We start from the raw sequence: 21639 nt of genomic DNA on the forward strand, positions 1-21639 counted from the left end.
AGAACTCAAAAGCTTTAAATAGAGATAATAAAAAAGGAAGCAAAAAAAGACCACGCAAATGTATAAAGCCTAGCCGGTCATGGTTAGAGGACCGAGTTGTGCTTGTAGTTTGTGAGGTTGACAACTTTGCTTATTTTATAAAAACACTTTTCTAATCTAGGTGAGAGGTTATCATCTTTGCTACCAAAGAGTTAATTTTTAACTTTGGCAGAGGTGGAGGGTTCACAGATTACTCAAATGAAGGCAGGGCAGTGGGATGGACAACTGCAGAATGAGGAGTACTAACATCATGAGGGTATAATATTTTCAGTGAACTCAGAGATGTTTTTGTGTGTTTTTAAAAATTCCAAATTTTAGGGTGAACACGCTTAGAGAAATTATGCCTCGATATTACACATTACTCTAATATTTATTGATTCAAAAACTATGTTAAGTTTAAAAGTATTACTCAACTTTTCAATCAAGATAGAAAAAGATTTTCCAAATTGACTTTACTTCTAAAGAAAGAAAACAATTCTTCTTGATTACAAATGATGGTATTTGGGAGGAAACACTTAATTTTTATGAAAGATTGCCATATATTATTCACCTTAAATTCCAGATTTCTAAAAACAGAATATTTTAAGAATTACAGGTAATGCACCCAATGTAGGAATCATCAATAGATACATAGGAAGGCAGACTTACTATGTATATAAAAGTATTGAGGAATACCTGAAAGTGAATTGACTGCAATTAGATACTTGGAACATATTTCAGAAGAACAATAAGTAATCTATTTTGGTCCCCTCAAATCACTTTTGAAACAAAGTGGAATGCAACAAAAAGTAACATAAGTTGAAACTGAACAGATAACATATGGCGATCTCTTGGCTTTAAAAAAAGTTCTTCAACTTTGAAAACAAAAAGTGATTACATATTTCTGTATTTTGGGCGCATCAGGGATTTTCTTAAATTTATCAATCAAAGCAAATTTTTTAAAAAAGATTTTACTTATTTATTTGACACAGAGAGAGGTAGCGAGAGCAGGAACACAAGCAGGAGGAGTGGGAGAGGGAGAAGCAGGCTTCCTGCAGAGCAGGAAGCCCGATGTGGGGCTTGATCCCAGGACCCTGGGACCATGACCTGGGCCAAAGGCAGATGCTTAATGACTGAGCCACCCAGGTGCCCCACAATCAAAGCAATTTATTACTGTGTTTCTATAATGTGGAAGGTATCTCAAATTAATCCTGGGAAACAGAGCCTAACACTTAGCATAGATTTTGTGGTCAGATCAGGATTCAAAGGAGTATTGCACCTTTTATTAACTTGGGTAAGAGATCTAATCTTCAGTAATCTCATCCGCACAATTGGATGATATCACCCACATAATAAAACTTTTATAGGAATTAAACACTATGATGAAATTTAAAAACTAGAAAAAAAACTAGAAAAATCCCCGACACAGAGTAAGTGCTCACCACATGGTGGCAGATATTAAAATGATCATCCTGGATCAAACCTTTGATTTGTCTGTATATACTATCTTACAATTATAACAAGAGTATATTTAAAGTGAAAAAAATGGATTGGGGTTTTTCCATTTATGCCACATTTTTGAAAAATCTGATATGGAAAAGAAATATTTAATATTTTCCATCTTATATTGTGCAAATTGCCTTCAGATGAGTATTTTATGGTTCTCCATAAATGGCAACTTAGAAGTACAATCACAAAGAAGGCCATTTGATCACCTTACCCAAATTAGGGTTAATTATAGTCTCTTACACACAGTTGTCTTTAGATGTATTAAAATATATATTTATCTGGTAGGCACATTTTGAGTACATAATAATACCATTCCAAGTTTTACATAAAAGGAGCCTAGATTTCTATGTATATTTCTCTATTCAGCTGCTTGTTTAGAGAAGAAAAGACAATTCGGATTTGGAAAGATATTGAAACCAACAGGCCACTTAATTTTTTGTATCTTAAACTGTCTGATTTAGTGGTGGTGGGGCTTCATTGTTCTAAGCCATTTCTAGCTTTTTGTCTTACTGAAAACCTTAACAAAATGTTTTTGAAGCTAAATCACTGCTAAAATTGAATTTCCAACTTCTGGTAGAATGTTCAGATTTTAAAGATTTTCCTTTAAGAAAAAAATTAGGGTGAGAAATCAATTTTTTACATAGTGTTCACTGTAAGTGCTAAATTTAATTGAAATATACACATTTCTCTAATATGGGTCTTATCAAATCTCCCAGAAGGAGATGTCTTTGTTCCCCGTGGACTTAACATTGTCCCTATTACATTTCTGTCTGCTGACTCTCACTGTTGTTGACAGTGTGAGAGTTTTGTTCATAATCTTAAACCATCACTTGGTATGAGATTTAAAAAAAAAATAACATCAGTTTTCCTGAATCACATTTAATATCAAATGAGACACTGACAAAACATTCTTTTAAGATATCACTTATGAACTTATCTTGGAGAAAAGCAGAAAACATGGACTCTAAAATTCCTTTGTTCTAGACATTATTACATAATGTAGGTAGTGTCTAGCAAAAAGGGGCACCAGACAGAAATGACTGGCTTTCTTTGCCACTTTCAGTTGATAAAGTATTATGAATGCAAAATGATGATGTCTGGCCCAAAATGCCAAGTAAATATAACCAGAGGGATTTCCCTTAAATAAGCCTTTTCTCCCCATGAGCTCATTTGTCATACTCTATGGGAGGACAACTTTCTGTAAGATATGAGGCAAAACTTTTCTGCCCTAGAGGGCAATAGTAAATGGTAGGTCATTCTCCTCCAACCTAGCCCCCCCCCCATCTTCCCACACACATCCTTTCTGCCTCTGAGTGATTTTATAGATCACTTAAGGAAAAGCATCTGTAGATGGTGAGTCTGTCAAGTATAAAATGAAATCTATCTTTTGTCCTATAAATTAATAGCCATGAGAAAAGTCTTCCAGGTGAAATGTTCTAATATCTTCCTTTCTGAGATCTATGTTGAAGTTTAAGGGCTTAAAATCTATATCATTTTAATTTCTGCTTTCTTTTATTAGGGAGATTCTATTGTCAGAGTATTTTTATTTAACACATATAAGGAAATTTGATTGAGATAGAGATTGGGGGGGAGGGAGAAGGTAGACCCTTACTTTAAATCTTAGTCCAAAGGTTTAAAAATACATGTTTAAAGAATTATCAGTTATTTTTCAGTATTACAGATAGATAAGAGAGATGTTACTCCAATGAATTTTGGGATTTTCCCAGACTTTAGATTTGGCCCTTTGGGAAGAGACAAAAACAAAACAAAAACAAAAAACATGTGAACACGTATTTTAGCCTTTCTTTCACAGAGTGGTAAAACAGTAACACGGTCAGAATCATTACTGTGAGGATTCAAGTGATTTAACTTCAGCACGTCAATGCACTTTTAAATTTTACAACTAAATAATGTAGATCAAAAGTGTGCTGAAATTACTCTTAATGCTTCACAAGAAAAGTGGTTTTATTCTTTTGCAAGACTATTTCATCACCATAATTTTCGAGCATGCTGAGATGCCATAAGAACTCTCCTAATTGCTGAAGCGTCGCTGACCATTTTTTTTTGAAACACACAATATCACCTCCATAATAGCCAAGGGAGAGCCAAATTAAGTGGCAACACCAAAATGTATCCACCAAACAAAAGGCTCTTCCTGCAGCCGCCTCAAACGGAGGGACTCTTTCCTAATATTTTCCAGTAGGGGGAACTAAAGACTCACTATCCAGCATTTAGCAGGGCTCGGGGAACGGCGTGAGTTCCCTTAACCCGCCTTCTAATCACCGGAACAAGCATCAAACAGCTACCAGTGAGCCTGTGATCACACGTGGGTCTGGCCACACCGGCCACACCGGGGGCACCGCAGACACTGGCATCCCTTTGATCTAACGTGCCTTTCCATAATCATACCCAGTCCTGATGGCATTCACTTGGTGGTTTTTGCCTTCGTTTTCAGGGTTTGTCATCTTCGGGCTGGAATTCGGCTCTTTTTGAGCCTCTTTTACTCTTTTAGCTCAGTGGGTTTCAGCTTTCCTCCATCCTGTGTTTTCCGAATTTCCTTTCAGAGGTGCTAGTCTCTGTAGGATAAGGGCTTCGGATACACCCCTCACCCCCAAGTCTCTGATCCCTTCTCCTCAACCTAAGCATCTACTGCTGAACTCCTTGCATCCCACAGACCCGCGTCAAACTCATCTTTAAGGGATCATAAGGCAACTGAGTAACATAAGAGGGGATACCACCCCTTCCCCCTCCCCGAGATTCCTCAGGGGGCCATAGATCTCGGCTAAAACGAGCCGGTAGAGGCTAGAGATTTCTGTACAACCCCCCCCCCCCTTTTTTTTTCTTGTGCCTTTTTAACGACATAGGAAGCACCTACACACAACCTTTCCGCTCCAAAAGGTGGTTATATTTTGTTTCCGTTCCTTTTCTCCCTCCCTCTCAGCTTCTCATTTTGCTAAAAGGTGAAGAGTGAGTGTTTGTGTGATTTTAACGGGTAATGAGGCTGCGCCCTGGGTCCTGGAGGATGATCTTTTTCCAGAAAGCGCGTGCATCTCCGGCAGACGGAGGGATGAATAATTAGGAAGGGCTTCCATGAAATCACTCACCGAGAAAATTACCTGCCCATTAAACGGGACGCCGCGAGGAGCAGGAGACTAGAGCCCACCTATCCCCTCCCTAGGCTGGAAGGGTGGAGGCATCAGGAGGCACGGAGAGGGGGAAGGAGTTGCCCGGTGGCTTGGGCTCCAATTTTGTTAATTTCCGTCCCCCTAGGAATCTCGGCTCCCCTCCCCTCTGCCTCCCCGCGCCCCGACTGCCCAGCGGGCTGGCGCCCCCTGCACGTGCGGGCGGCTGACTCTGGAGGTGGAAAGCTCAGCGCACCCCCTCATCACCCCCGCCCCCCTCCCCGGGGCAGACTCCGAGCAGCTTTCATTCCTCCCCACCCCTCCCGCCTCCTCGCCTTCCCTCCTCTAAGTCCTTCCACCCTCGGCAGCTGCAGGAGGAGGCGGACGCTCTGCTAGCGGGGCCGCGGGAGCAGCGGCCGCGGCTGGAGCGGAGGGACGGGCGGCTGTAACCCGGGCGGGCGGCGGGACCGCGCCAGGCGGCGGGACCGCGCGCTCCCTTTCGCGTCCGCTCTCCGGCTCCGGGGCTCCACTCGCCCGGCTCGGCAGTCGCCCGCCGCCGCCGGGGTTCACAGCCGCTCTGAGGCGGCACCGCGGGGGTGGCCGCTGCCTCAGCCCTGCCCCTCGTTCCCTCCCTCCCTTGCAGCCCCACCACGTAGGAGTTCGGATTCTCCACCCGAGTCGTCCTGATTTCTCTTTGCCTCTCTTTCGGAAACGGGAGTGGTGGAGGGAGGCAACGAGGCTGCAAAGGAGAGGCCCGCCAAGTCGGCCCGCCTGCAAAGTGTTGCTCTGACACATCCTTATTATGGAAGTTAAGTGAAAAAAAAAAAAATAATAATAATAAAAATAACTCTGGACGTGGAGCTGCTACCGAGAAGGAGACCGGGGAAAGAACAGCAGTAGGCAGGCCAATGGTTTTTCGGCAGCGCGCTGGCAAGTTTGCGGAACACTTTCTAGGAATTAGGTCTTTTTCCTCCCCCTTCATCTTCTTGACTTCTGAAGAAAGAACTTGGCTTTGGATGGCAATGGAGCCTGAGGAGAGAGGGTTAGACACACTTGAATAATCCCTCCGGCTGGGCTGAATTTGTGGGAATTTAGGAAGCCAGAGGGTGGAAATACAGCAGCCTTTGGAGTGCCCTCTGTTAATCTGGATGGATCTAAATGTGCCCCACTCAAGACCTCTCCACTGACCCCTTCTGATCTTGCGATTTGCTCTTCTTGACTTTAATGAGCATCTAGGAAAGTCTAAACTTTGGACCTACCTCTTTTTTTGATACTTATTTTTGTACTTTTGCTCTCTGGGATTGGTTTCTTAAACAATCTGGATCCTTTTTAATATGTCAAAATGAGTCGGCTGATGTTTACACAACTACTGCTCTGTGGATTTTTATATGTTCGAGTTGATGGTAAGTTAAAAATACTTTTATCCTTTCCCCCCACCCCAAAAACCATTTCTTTCTGAGTGCGTTGTGGGCTATAAATAAAACGACATTTTGTCCGTTAGTCCCTTTTGAACAGGCACAGGGGCTTTTGGGGGGCAGAGGTTTTAAGTCTTTGTTTCTAAACTGCTGCAAGTGGAACGTGTTAGTAGTCACCTATTGTTGTTATTGTTGTAATTTACTTAATTAATTGAGGAGTTGGAAAATAAATAATGGGCTCTCAGTCTTGTTAGAAAAAGGAGTATTAAAGCAAATCTCTCGGATACTCTTGTGCCTACTCCCTTTTGGTGTTTGTTCTTGTATCTGAACTTTGACTTAGAAATTCAAGTGATGAAAAATAGTAATAGACACTTCAACGAAGGGTCAGTGGGTTAGGAATTTGAGACAGGGTATCTCGGGGTTCAATGGGTATCACTTGCGTGCGGCTGAGTGCTTTTCTAGTGTGAAATCAGAATCAGGAATTTAGATCATAGGGAGAAAACTGTCAAAAGTGAGACTGGGCGAGGCTCCAGGAAGGGGAAAACATAAGCTCTGGGCTGGCTGTGGGCGCAGAACACTCAGCTCAGTCCCCAGTGGCAAACACAATGGGGATCTGAAACAGGTGCCGTAGGTGTCTCCCTCTAGATTGAGTCAGTCTGTCAAGCAGACAGCATCCTGCCTCTGATTCTCCTGTCTTTTGTTCAGATATGGTGTCCTGGGATATTTTCACAGGATGTCAGTTTCTTGTGCGAGGATTGCAAAATCTTTTTTTTTTTTTTTTTTTTTTTTTACATGTAGCTCTTTTGAATGATGTGCGGAAGTAATCATTAACATGCTTTTTTGTTTATAAGAAGAAAGTCGAAAGAACATTTGGTATTAACCTTCTAGGGACTTTAATTTTTGAATCAATGGACAGAATGTGTCTAATGAGAAGAGTAGAGCATGTTGTTGTTTCCTGAAAATGTGATTGTCGGACTTTAGGTTTATAACTATTGTACTTGTAAAGAATCTGTGTATTGGTCCAAATATTTGAGCTACCATAGTAGCTTGTTGCTACATAAACTTTCCTCCAGCATTTGCATTGTGGATGAATTCATTTTTGGGACACTGCCTATTTCTGCCCGCCTGTAGGAGCTATCCTGGTTCCTTGCAGCTACTGCTGCACAGAACCCAATGTATCGGAGGATACAAACAGGCAGGCTTTCTATAAACATGAGGCGGTACAGATGAGTTTACCTACTGTCAAGTGGCTGTTTTCAATCACAGGCTGCATGAGTACCTTTGCCCCCAGAGATAGGAGGCAAGGCATTCATGTGGGCACACTGCTTTTTCTTTTTCCCTTCTAAGTAGTTGATGTGTAGGAATTAATCACTGTGGATCACACTGACAATATCTATAGTCATACCTAATCAGTCACCATACATTTTCTTCTTTAATCCATTTACCTTTACAATACATTTACATTGCCCTAACCGAAAGGTTTTCATATTTCTCCCAAGTGTGTTTGATTATCATGAGAAGACTTTGATCATATATCCTCATAAACCATATGTAAATTCATGAATTTACATATTTCAATACCAGGAATGCATGTATAAACTGTATATTAGACTACAGAATTACCACCAAGTTGTTTTTTCTCTTCTTTCTTTCTTTTTTTTTTTTCTTGAATTAGCGTGTAGCTAAGAGGAATACAATTAAATTGCTCAGTGGAAGTGACAGAGGGAACCAGAAGAGCTTGGTGTTACAGAATGTAATTAATGTACCAGGGTGTTTGGAGATATATGAAACAAATGCAATTAACCAGCTTGCAGGAACAGCAGTAGCAAGACACTATCTCTCTCCTTCCCTCTCTCCCTCCCTCCCAGCCTGACTCCCTCCCTTCTTTTCCTCTTTCCCTTCTTTTCTTCCTTCTCTCCCTATCTCACGCCTCCTGCCCCAGAGACACACCTAGGACCTTTGTTCTGATTTACTATTATAAGGTAAGGGGCAAGTTTATGTCTGGATCACAATTATGCAGCAAAATTCATGGTAGTGTAGTGAAAAATGCCCAGGGTTGAGAAGTTGAAAAGGTAATGGTAAATTTTTGTGTGTGTGAAACTAGTTTTTGTATTTAGCATCTACTACTTCTAAAGCAAAGTAAGCTGTGGACACTTACTGAATGAGTACATAAAGCATACATTTGACATTGGATTGCCTTTGGTTCACTCCAGAATGATGACAGCTTCTCCATGGGGATCCTAGAAAATTTGGGATGTAGACAACACTGCCCTCTAGGCTATTTCAACACACTGAGACCTAGCGTTCCCATATATAATGAGGGGGTTGGTTTGTAGGATCTCTAAGCCCTTTCTCTTCCAGGATTCTATCATTTCTATTTACTTATTATCCTTTCTTATAAGTGTGTGCTTATTCTCCCCATGAATTTCAAATTTAGAGAAGCTTGTACCATTTCAAAGATATACTGACTATCCTTGTGCTAGACACAGAAATTAATTTTATTCGGTGACAAATGATACATAGATTTGCATTGAAATTTGCTTGGTGGGTTATTTATATGTGCATTTTTATAGTATATGAAAAATGTTGGAGTTTTGCCTCCTCCTAGGAGATATGTGCTAATATTATTTATGATTTTTCAGTATCTTATGTCTGTAGGAATCCATAGAGAATAAACATTAAGTTAGTTGAGAACCACAGACAAACTTTTCTATTTGGGATGTAAATAAAGATTTTCTCATTTAATACAGATTCATGAACCACATGCATATTTTTCTTTACTGTTCCATAGGAGAATATGTATTGAGTTTAGCTTTTGTTCTCCAGATTTTCTTTATTTTTAGATGAGACTATGGTTCTACAGTCATTTACAGGGAACTAAACATAAATTACCACAATGCTTTTTAATTACATCCACTTCCTGTGCATTGTGTCAATTTAGTAATTTTGCAATAATTGTGAAAAGATGTTTTTAAAATGAGAATAATCTTATCTGTAGTTTTTAACTGTTCTTAAATGAAAATGACACACATGATATTTGGGGAGATAACGATAATGTGTGTGCATAGTATAGATGCATAATCTCATACAGGTTTATACATTTTGCTAAAGTGTTTCTTTTAGTAATGGGCTCATTATCATAGCCATATGTAGTCCATTTCAGAACTTAAATTGCATATAAGTAACCTGAAATTTGTTCTTGCAACTATGTAGTAATATCACTTTGAATGGGCTTTGTTTGAATAACCTTTGATTCTAGGCAACGTGTGGACCATAAACCAAAAGGATTTCTTAGAACATAAAAAAAAAAGTATCTTAAAGGAAAAAAAATTCATGATTATACAAAATAATAATAATAATAATTCTGGTCATCTCATCCCTGAGTAGCTTATATAAAATAGCATCTTTGACAATCAAAATATTGATATGTAAGCACATTGCATCTACTGGGATACATATATAGTAATGAAAGGAACTTAGTTATGTGAGATGTGTGTGTCTAGTGATATCTGCTTCAGTAGCTCCAGCTGTCTGACGAGACACATTGATGTCTGATGTGCAATTTGATTTTTTGAGTTTTAGGAAAAACAAGATTTTCCTTTTACTTATTTCTCCTACTTCTCTTCTACTCCTCGTCTTCCTTTTCTTTCCTTCTTTATTTCTTCTTTTCCTCCTCCTCCTTTTTTTTTTTTTTCTGGACCTGGTGGAAAGAATTAGAGAAACATTTGAAGAGTAGAGAAAATATGTTTCTTGAGGAACAATTTAGAAAATCTGCCTTTAAAGGAGATACGTTAATAATGTTTTACCTTTGGATATATCCAATTGGGGTCTTTTTTTCTTTTATAATACTATATAACTTTATGCAAACTTATTTTGCATTGATCCTATCTTTTACCAGTTAGGCAAACAGAAGTCTACTGATCTGAGTTCAAACAGACAATGGAAATTTATAGAGTGCCATTTTATAGATTTAGTTTTAAAGAAAAATACTGTTGGCTTCTTATAGTGTTTCCAGGTCTAGACCTATCAATCTAAATCAATACACTGATATTGATTTTCTTTTTTTTTAATTATTGAATAAAGCACAAATGAATGATTACATAAAGGCTTTTAAGGGGAATTCCCATCAATTCTTTCAATGTTTTAAGTATATGTTATACCATCACAGAGATCTAGTATAGCATCTACTGTATAGTATACTCATCCCAAATACCTATTTCTAATTCAAAACTGTTTTGGGATAACCTAGGCCTTAATTCTTAGTGTTTTCTCCTCCATTTGCATCTAATCCTTAAGAATTCTTATCTGGTCATAGGGGTCTTAAATCCATCTTAATGCTGATAATTCTCATATTGTTGTAATCTTTGTGTGGGGGAATATAGCTTCCATGAGAATACACCTTGGCTCTTCTGTATACTGTTGTATCTCCAGTGCCTGGAACAGTGTTTGACATATCCAGATGGCTACTTGACATTTTTTCTTTGATAGCTAATAAGAATATGTCAAACTTGGATGGTAACTGGATATACTGTGGTGATCATTTTGCAATGTATACAGATATCAAATCTTTATGTTGCATATCTAAAGCTAATATAATATGTCATTTATATCTCAATTTTTTAAAAAGGAAAAATATCAAACTCAAGCTGAGGATAGAATCTTCTTCTCTTCCTAGTTATTTCCAACTCAGTAAATGGATCACTATTCGTAGAGCTTTTCATGACCCCAAACTAGAAATTATTCTTGACTTATTCTCATAGTTCATATCCAACTTGTTAGTAAACCCTTTGAATTATATCTTGATACCAACGATTTTATTGTGTGTATTTGTGATTTTCCCGCAACATTTTATTTTAAGCATTTTCAAACATACAGCAAAGTTGAAAGAATTGTATAGTGAACACTCACATATCCTCTCCTAGATTCTAGCATTATTTTATTGTACTTGATTACCCTATATCTATCCATTTATTCATTCTTCTAAGCATCCATTATATTGTTTTTTTTATAAAGTTTTTATTTTAATTCCAGCTAGTTAACACAGTGTTATATTGGTTTCAGGTGTAGAATATAGTGATTCAACCCTTCCATACGTCACTCTATGCTCACCACAAGTGCCCTCCTTAATCCCCATTCCCTATTTCATCCATCCCCCATCCCATCCATTGTATTGTTTTGATCAAATAATAAGATACCAAACATTTCTTACTAATTTAACGACTATCATCCTGGTCAAAAACTGCACTATTACAATAGCCTGAGAAATGATTATCCAGCTTCCACTGCTGCTCCTCCAATTCCCACACCCCTACCCTATCCCACTTAGTTGTCTACAGTAGCCAGAGGGACCTTTTAAAAGCGTATAAATAAGATAATGGCAGCTTCTTGCCCAGAATCGTGTAATGACTTCTACTCAGAACTCTTCACAATGGTTTACAAGACTATTCAGGCCCCTCTCTGCCTCTTTGAACTCATCTGTTCACACCCCCCACCTAGATTTAAAACTTTCCTTTTTGATGTTCTGTTTCTGATTTAGGACTTTTGCATTTGTTCTTTCTTCTAACTGAAATGTGCTTCCTCAGATTTTTGCATGGGCAAATCTTTCAATTGATTTAATAAGTCCCTATCCAATATCATCTCTTCAGAAATATGGGCATCCCTATCTAAAATTACTTCCCTTTAAACAGTATTGGGCTGCCTCCTTTACCTGTCTTAATTTTGTTTCATAGCACTCATCACCTCCTAGAAGTGTGTGTGTGTGTGTGTGTGTGTGTGTGTGTAAACAGCAATGAAGAGACTGACACCTTACTCTACTTGCAAGCTAAGAAGTTAAGAATGCCACAACTTCATGAATGCTGGGAAGAGAAATGGGCCATCTGGATCAGAGATGATGGACTTCATTAGTCATACATAGCAAGCAGCGTGATGTTATGTTCGTTTCAATTTACCTTGTCCCTGAAGTCATTTGGAGGCCATGTAGTGCGGCCCAGGTAGATGATGCACACATAGTGGGTTAGCCACACAGCTGAGGAAGTCTGATCTTGGGAACCTGAATATTTTATAACAGGCAATAAAGAAAGTGCCTAAACGTTGCTCCAGAGGAAGACATTGCCTTGACTATATTGAATAATAAGCAAATCTTCTTTCTGCTCTCAAGAGAGTCCATCTCTAATTTAGAAGACTATTTGGCATATAAATATACTTGAAAAGATAGTTTGTAACACAAGAGTATTAGTGGCTCTGTTAGCAAGACGTGCAGAAACATGAAAGACCCATAGAGAATTTTCTCCCAACAATAGATAGGTAGAAATGTTTGTTTATTGTCTGACTCTTCCACTGAGCTCCTACGGCAGAGACTTAGTTTTGTTTGTCATGCTTAATAATTTTCCTCTAGTGCCTAGAGCACTGGATGACACATAGTAGATATTCAAATATTTATTGAATAAATTAGAATGTGCTCATGGAGTGCTTTTGAGATGTTTATTTTCATGCCCTTCTCAACACATGAGACATTTGCCATTTGAACTAGGTTTATTTATTTATTTGGGGATCTGTGTGTGGGCACCTGTGTATGTGAGTCCAGTGAGAGACAGAAAGAAAGAGTTCTCGAACATGCATATTTTGACACAAAAGATATCATGATTTCCGGTGATTTAATACTCTGCTTTTCACCTGGCAGAAGATATAGAATTGACCATTTGCTTTGATAGGCTTTTTTTCCATCAAACCAAGAGTATTTTCTATAATGGTGGTTTTCATGGTCACTCTCCCCCTAACCCCACACTAACACTGCTGTGTTTTTAGCACATTGTTGAACGGTATGTGTATAAATAGGGAACTCCTTTAAATGATTCTGATCTGCCTTAATAGGAGCATACACGTTCCCGCCCCACTAAGGAATGTTGACTTGTATAATGATATCTAGTTTAGAAACTGAGACTTCTCTGTACATTCAGGGCAGCTTTCCATGTATGCATTAGCAACAGAAAGTGAATTTTTAGAGATTGAATTAAGTGGATTACTTCTAATATTAGTCTCCAAATATATGTCTCACTAATAATTGAAAAAGAAGAGGAGGATTAAAAGTAGTACCTCAGTAGTGGGCATTGTCCTACCCTATCTGTTGTTGCAGTCATCATACCCAGGGCCCTGTGCATCATCATTGACATTAAGCTGAAGTAGAGTCAAGAATTAGGCAGGTTTGACCCTCTTTACAGACCTACTTTTGATTTTAAGAAAAAAAAATTAAAAGGGGTCTTAACTGGAAAATTTATTTTTTTAAACACTGAGATAAGGGCCAACATAGACATCCCTAAAGTTTACTAATTAAATCTTTTTTTCTCCCACGTTTACTGAGGTGTAATTCATATACCATACACTTCACCTACATAAAATATACAACTCAGTGGTTTTTAGCACATTCACAGAATTGTGCAACCATCACTACAATCTAATTTTAGAACTTTTTTGTTATCCAACAAAAGAAATCCTATATCCTGCTCCTCATCTAGCACCCCTTTGCCAGGCCTCGGAGGCCACTAGTCTGATTGCTGTCTCTATAGATATGTCCATTTCGGACATTTCATGTGATAGAATCATACACTGTATGGTCTTTTGTGACTGGCTTCTTTCCCCTAATCTAATGTTTTCAAGGTTCATGCATGTTGTGGCATATATCAATATTTCATTACTTGTTATTGCAGAGTTCTATTCCATATCATTTATCCTTTGAATTAATCAATTCGTGGATATTTGGGTTGTTTCCACTTTTGGCTATTATAAATATTACTGCTGTGAGCATTTGTGTACTCATCTTTGTGTGCCACCTGTATTTTCATTTGTTTTTGGTGTATACCTGGAGTGGAGTTGATGGGTCATATGGTAACTCCAAATTTAACCTTTTGAGGAACTGCATTTCCAAAGCAACTGTACCATTTTACATTCCTACTGGCAATGTATCAGGTGAATGGATTCTTTTAATTCACCTTGGAAAGAAAGCATTGGGTGGCCTTTATGAGTTGGGTATGGTGTTTTATGGTGAAATACTTTTATATTATATTAATACACCTTAAATTCCCACTTGTACTAGTTTCTGATCTCTTCAGTGATTGTCTTCTAAGTCTTCTCCAATCACCTTGTCAAGTCTTACAAATGAAATTAGCCTAAGTTGAACTTTTCCCTTTTAGCAGAGACTTCAATAATGTCAAATGTAAATCATGGAATGATAGCATCTCAGAGCTAAAAGTTTTTGCAGGTATGCGGTACAACTCTGTCATTGGCCGGACACATGGAAAACTGAAGCTCAAGAGATTTTATGTGCCTTGTCACAGATCCCTTTGTTACTTAGTGGTAGAGCTATAACTAGGGTCCAGAGATGTTTATATCTATATCATGCTTCTCGTGAGAGATTTCCAACTTCTCAGCCCTGGAACTCTTTAACAAGAGTTCTAGACTCTTGTTACTGAAATGACCAGCTGTTTTCTGAACATGTCAACAGGAGAAATAGCTTGAGATAGGTTGAGGTTATTTATTTGATTTAGCACATGCTTACTGAGCATCCACTTATAAACAAGGCAACTTGCTGTGGGCTCTGTGAGGAACATAATGACCTGTGAAATAGTTCCCACCTTCAACAAGATCACCCTTTGTAAGAGAAGATAACACATGTTTGAGTCACTAAAGCAAAAGTAGTATCTGATAAATCGTTGAAGATATATACAACATAGTGTGGGAACTCAGAAGGATGATTTCCAGCTGGTGTAATCTGAGGGAAGTCAAGATCAAATAGGTCACTTAGAGGAAGTGGGGGTTTTAATAGGCAGAAAGATTGGAAATTGATTCAAAGCAAAAGGAATAATAGGAGGAATGGCACCTAGATGACAAAGGTGTGCTAAGGGAAAGGCAAGAAATCTAGTTGAATTGTAATGTAGTTTGTCCATAAGGCACAAAGTGTAAGATTATTGAAAGAGAGTCAGCCAACCAACACTACTGAGTTTGAATAAATATTTTAAACTTTTTATGCCTTTTTATTTGTAAAATAGGCATGGTGATAATATGTATCTCATAACAGTTGGTATGAGGTATAAATGTGTATGTATATATAGGAAAACACAGACGTATATGTATATATATGTATATATGTTATATAGAGGGAAATTATATGTGAAATGTTCCGAAGAGTGCCTGGTACTTAATAAGAACCATTTAAGTGTTATTTATTATTATTTTTATTATATCATTATTCCCTTTCCAGTATCATCTACAAGTAATTTTCAGAGGACTTTGGCTATCAAGCTAATTATGAACTATGTTTGAGATGCATTTCATGATAATTTTCGTATAATCTTTCAAGCATGAATATTCAGGTGACTGATTAGGAACTTTTGTTGCCTCTTAAGGGCAATCATCTGTGGCCACACCTATGCAACTGTGACAAATGTGCTATGACAGGTGTGTTTCCATTGCATCATATGCTGATTACAGAACAAATGGGGTTCCCAAGTGAGTGGCACTATGAATGAAAGGAATAAACAAGAGAGGCCTATTACAAATAGCAATTTGTTAACAAATAGATCATGCTCATATAAACCTGCATTTTGGTTCATACTGACTGATTTTCAGGTTACCCAGAATATTTTTTACTTGGTGCTTTTGATATAGAGTACCATGAAGATCAGTATTGTATAAGACAAACTTATTTTTTTCTAAATAAACACTCCTAGTATAGAAAATATTTTTAAAAAAATCAACATTCAGTCTGCTCTCATATTTTTTTCTCTAGTCCACTTATCCTTCTTTCATTTAGTATAGACATTGATTCTAATAATTTTGACATGATCCATTTATTAGATTTCCATATTGAGAGGTTGTATACATCAGAAGGGATAATCTGAGTAAGACAATATCATTACTATTGTGGAAGACCACACACTTTGGGTGGCCAGAAACTCTAGACTGCAGCTTTTGCTTTCCTACTAATTAATTGTATGACTTTAGATCCTTACTTTAAAGAAGATGAGATCTGACTGTGTAATCTTCAGAATCCACTTAGCCTTAAATTCTATTATTGTACGTAATTTAGTTTAATGCCTTATCATTTATGATTATGTTTGAGTACAATTGGAGGAGAAAATTTAGCCTGAAAAAAATTATCCAAAACCGTATACATCTGTCTTTGAAAATAATCAGTTTCTTGTCCAGTCCATGTAGGGTATAACCCTGTATTTTGGTGCGGGCTTCATGACATGAATATGGATGATAGGTAAAATTCACTAGTCTTATGATTTACATCCACTTTTATCCATTAATGACCAGTGGAACCCATGGTTTCTTTATTAATAAATTGAATTAAAAATAATATTATTGAGAAAACAATAGTCTTAAGCCAATGTACTTACTTTATGGCCACTGTAACTAGAACCATATGCAACCCCGCAGTTTCAGCTCAGGAGACAGAGGTAATAGCCACTTTTTAATTTCCATTGTAAGGATTGATGTGGAATATTTCCCCCTAGTTTTTGGTCCCAAGTCTTTTTGGAAATGAACTGGAGAACATGGAATATAACTCAACTATGCCATTACATGTCTTTTCAAGTTTAAACCAGGAAGGCCCAACTGAAACCATTTTTTGTTTAGAAGATTTGTCTAAAACCTATGCAACAGTTATAAACAATTAAAATGTTCATAGGTATGATCAGAAAAGGAACTTTTGATTTTCAAAAAAAATTAAATGAAGAAGTTTTCTTTATAAGAAAAGGTTATAAATTCTATAAATCAAGGTTATGGACACAATTTAAGGTTTTATAATATTTATTTCCAAATGCTGGCAAATGCTAAAATACAGTTAAACTAATTCATTTAGGCATATCTGATAATTACAGAATATAGTTTTCAGGGTAACATTAAAGTAAGGGAAATTCAGTATGAACCTGGCAACAGGCATTCTAAGATGTGTTTATATCTTTATTTTAGAGTGAACTTTAAGGTATTGTCAAATAACAATGTAGTTATTGACAACGAAGTTCATTGTTGATCTTTTAAACTAGGGAAGGATCTTTACCTTCCACTCCTTAAATATGCAACAGCTTGTCTATTCTAAAATACCTTTGAATGTCAACAACTACAGCAAGAAGCCATCACCCAAATGCCAATTATGTGAACCCCCCCCCAACCTGGATCACTGATTGGAAGAGAAACTGAGTAAGAAGGATGTAACCTTTGAAAAAGAAAATGCCAGGTAACTGAGCAATTCCCTGGCACTTTTTTCTTCATGCAAAATGGACCGTGAAGAGTTAGAACATGAATTTGATGGTCTCAGAACTACTTTTTTTCACTGCAGTGATATTCTCAAGAGTTAAAAGCTAACATTGAAAGAGTATTTCCATGGTACCTGAGCCCTGTACTCACAAATCTTCAGCCATTATTCAGTTGATTTTTCAGCTTCCTTTTCTCCTCACAAATGCTGTTTAATAATTTCACCAGAAAAGAAGTGCTAACAGATTTAACTGGGGAGTTCCTCGCTCACCGTCATGAAAACATGTAGGTGATTTTGTAGCTAAGTATGTTTTTAAATATTTCAATCCGCCTTTGTGATTTGAAAGCCTGGATAATGTCGACTCATAATACAAAATGAAAGAAAAAGAATGAGAAAAATATGTACAACATGTGGGTACAGATTTTGGGCAAAGATCCCTCTTCTCCCCCAGCCCCATACACACATGGCTGTAAGATATGAATAAACTTGAGTTGTTTGATGCCTCACAATCCAACAGACAACTTTTATTTTAAGAAGAACATTTTCCAGGCTATAAATTATTATTGTTCTTTTCAGTTAAACGGTTAACACCTGTGATGTTCATCAGTTGGGTGTTATGAAACTCTCGCCAGATTTTTGAGGCTCCCCGTAAATGTGTCTCATTGTGTTAAGTTTAAATTCCACGTTGGTTCAACTTTTCTTTTTGGAAAGTGGTTTTTATCTTCCTAAGCAGCGGCTAAAGATGGCATGCGCAGTCAGACAAGCAGGCCCTTGTTTTTATAGTCTGTTTTAGGATTCGTTTTAAGTGTTCTGAACATGGGGTGCTATAGGAATTTACATGTAATCTTTGTATTAGAACTAGTCCAGAAGGTGCAAGGATGTACCTGGGAGGGGCAATCTCTGTGAAGGATAAGAGGTTGCGGGCCGGGGGGTGGTGTGTGGAATATTGGAAAAGAGAAAAACTGAACATTTGAATGAAATGAATTAGACCAGCATTTGAAACTCTACTATATAGAAAGCGGACAAGCTGATATTTAGTTCTATGGATTGTTAACATTCACATAAAACAGAATTATTTAGCATTTACTGAATCCTTTTTGATAATCAATTTGGGATCAAATGCAAAAGAACATGTGTCTGGCTTTGTATGACCCCAAATTCTTCCGTTTTTCCCTTTGAGCAAATGACATGCCTTCTTTGCTGACTGACATTGGTTGCTAGGAGAAGTGCACTGGGCTGGTCTCCTCTTATCCAGCAGTAAAACTAAAGAGTGTATTGACTAAGAGAAAGAAAGGCAGAACACAGTGCAGGCCATGAATCATGACTTGTCTCCAATATGTCCACTTTAGTCCCATTTTTTGTCTCTTTAAAAACTTTTGTTTTTACCAATGATGCTTTCTTTCAGCCACTATCTATAATCCTTTTGGAGCCTGAGGGAATGAGGGTTTGCTAAAGGGAGACTATGCTGCTAAGAGTCCACTCAGAGCCATAATAAAAGCCTTGAGAGTTATTCATGGGGCCACATTAGTGAGAATGCCCTACTCAGTGAATAGCATCAGTCAGCTGCCTTTGAAAACGGGTGATTAATACCTTCTGTTTTTAATGGGGGGGAAAAGGCAGACAAGAAAGGTCTTCATACTACTTTGGCTCTTTTGCAAATTAGATCTTATACATTGTCAAAGCTTTAGACAAAGAAGTTGCTAAATTTTCACTACCTGAAATAATCTTTTTTTTTTTTTTTAACAGTGTTTCATGAACTGTTAAGATACAATTGAATGGTGAGAATATCCCAAGTGAACACTTATTAAAAAAAAAAATTAGCCATTCTTAGATTTTGGTGATGTTTGTGATGACCATCAAACTAAGAGGTGATATTAGACATTATATCCAAAACGTTGTCTAAGCTGATCTCTTTCACAGCATCCAAATCACATTTTTGTTTGTTTGATAAAGCGACTAATTACAGTACTCTTGAGATTTTAGAAAAGCATCTAATGAGAAAGTGTTAAGGGTGGCAGGTGTTAGTTTCCCAAGAGCACTTGGATGTAAGGGACAGCGTGATTTACAAAGAAGTTGTTATTTATGTATATATGTATGTATGTATGTATGTTGATATCTAGGCTAGTTTAGCATAAGGGACTAGAGAGGTTATCATTATGATCTCTCTTCTCTATATCTTTCGATTACATTGGGTAGATGGTATAGTTCAAATAAAATTGAGGTTTAGGAACTGTGTCAGTCATCTGAGATACATCATTAGAAAGCTCCCAGTTTTGATGGCCCGTGTATGGCAACTAGAAAACGCAAGGTGATGCTTTTTCATGCTATGTTTTAGCATGATTCTCGTGTCATCATATTTAGATGGTAAAGCAGGCCAGCCCTTAGTGGCTTTTTTTGCAATTATTCTCATTCTGCTGTTCACTTTACATTTTAAATTTATTTTTGGATGTAGCAGCCTAGTCTGGTCCTTGTACTCGTGTTCATTGAAAAGCCTTTATTGTAGTCTGAATATGAGAACAAACAACTTTAAAAAGCTCAGTGTGATGCTTCCTGCAACCTGTTTTTCACTCTGTGGAAATGAAATAGCTTGTTAAGAGGTGGTAATACCCAAGGGCAATCAGAGATGAAAATGTAACGATTTGATGGGTGATGTCTAGAGATCAGCTTCAAGTGAGGTCTGTTTGAACATCTTTATTAGCGATATAAAGGAGAGAACAAAATGATAAAAAGAAATTATATATCCAATATTAGAAACCTATCAGAACCCAACCCTCCCTAACACACCCCTTGACCCATGAGCATAGAAATGATTTGCAAAACTTCTTAGCAGAATAAGAACCAATGCTTTATTTGGTATATAAATGGAAATGAATTCTTCAGGGAAATAATCCGAAATCTAGATAGCTAAGTAGAGGAAGAAGCCAGCAAACCAATAAAACTGAAAGGGCCCAGGGGATAAGTATGAGAGTGGGCGCAAGGAGAGAATGTGATTCAGATTAGGAGTGTTGTGTCCCAGTTTTAAAGGTCAGGAGAGTCTAGTCCCATTTATTTATTTATTTATTTTTGGATTGTTTTAAATTTTATTTTTTAATTTTTTAATCTCATTTAGTTTGGAGTGTTGCATCACTGACAAGGGAGATCCTCTTTCAATGAATGTGGCTGAAGTGCAATTGAAATACTTCTTTCATTTTGCACTTCATTGCTAGACCATAAGAGTGTGAGAGAGAGATTTTGGCAGAATAGAAATGGGAGTGAGTACAAAGACAGATTCTTTTGGAAAATCCCTGCCCACTTAAGACTAGAGAAGGATGTACTTACTGTCTCTGTATATCCTAGCCTATGATCATGAGAAACAATATTAAGATGGATCCTATTAAACCTTTTTTAAATATTGAAGGAAAAGATCGGCAAAAATGTAACCATGTTTAAAATATTTCACCCACTACTTTTCATGACTGAGTCACAAAAATTTGAAGCAATGAGTTAAGTTTAGGTGAAAAATACTCATATTTTAAAATTATTCTTGAATTAAGTTATAAGGGATGATTAATACAAAGATGTATTGTATTTCAAAAGAAAGGTAGTAAACAATATGAGTCCACTTTGTAAATAGACAAGAATTTTAATCAGACGCATTGGTTTAACAGGATCCAGAACATAATTCTGTTATTACTTCCAACAATAGTGAGGTCTTCTTAGGCATGCATCCTTTGTGGCTCTAGAGTTTAAGAGAAATGTGAAAAATTTTATAGTCTCTGTTCTATAGAGAGCTGCAAAATGGTAACTGGAGTGGAAAATAATACCTAAGGTTGACTACATGGGTTCAAATCCTTTTCTGTGTTTTTCTTCTGTTCTCATTATTTTTTTAATTCTTTTTTTAATATTTTATTTTATTTATTCATGAGAGACAGAGGGAGAGAGAGAGAGAGAAGCAGAGGGAGAAGCAGGCTCCCAAGGAGCAGGGAGCCCGATGCGGGACTCGATCCCAGGACCCTGGGATCATGACCTGAGCCGAAGGCAGATGCTTAACCATCTGAGCCACCCAGGCGCCCTGTTCTCATTATTTTTAATAAATTAATGGTAGTGGGCACAATATCCTGAAATCGGATTCTAAAATCACCTTTCTTGGTTGAATACATTTTCAAATATTTGATAGGCATCACATGCAAGCTAGTACCTGAGCTTTGGTGATTATTTTATATCATTCATGATAAGCCCAAGAGAACAAAAGAACGCCGAGCTGACTGCTGATGCCCATCAATGACTTCCTGTTTTTGAAGTCTCCTGGTACTTCGGCTAGTCAGGGAAGGAGAATGATACT

At 37.5% G+C, this 21639-nt stretch overlaps 1 protein-coding gene across 18 annotated transcripts in view; it reads left to right on the plus strand.

Moving 5' to 3' along the window:
- The window catches only part of ROBO2 (roundabout guidance receptor 2), a 1626757-nt gene that overhangs the window by 1041167 nt on the left and 563951 nt on the right, over positions 1 to 21639 (plus strand). For 7 of the 18 annotated variants that reach the window (XM_073891940.1, XM_073891934.1, XM_073891978.1 and 4 more), the window contains exon 1: positions 5318 to 6052. The exons of the other annotated variants lie outside the window; for them this stretch is intronic. In XM_073891940.1, the coding sequence (XP_073748041.1) occupies positions 5992 to 6052 (61 nt within the window). In that variant the 5' untranslated portion in view covers positions 5318 to 5991. Of the gene's footprint in view, positions 1 to 5317; positions 6053 to 21639 lie in introns of those variants that run through there. 18 annotated transcript variants of the gene reach the window in all.

The sequence above is a fragment of the Callorhinus ursinus genome, unplaced genomic scaffold, assembly GCF_003265705.2.
Source record: "Callorhinus ursinus isolate GAN/ISIS: 27379988/994484 unplaced genomic scaffold, GSC_fseal_2.0 scaffold1, whole genome shotgun sequence".
In the NCBI taxonomy this organism is placed as follows: domain Eukaryota; kingdom Metazoa; phylum Chordata; class Mammalia; order Carnivora; family Otariidae; genus Callorhinus; species Callorhinus ursinus.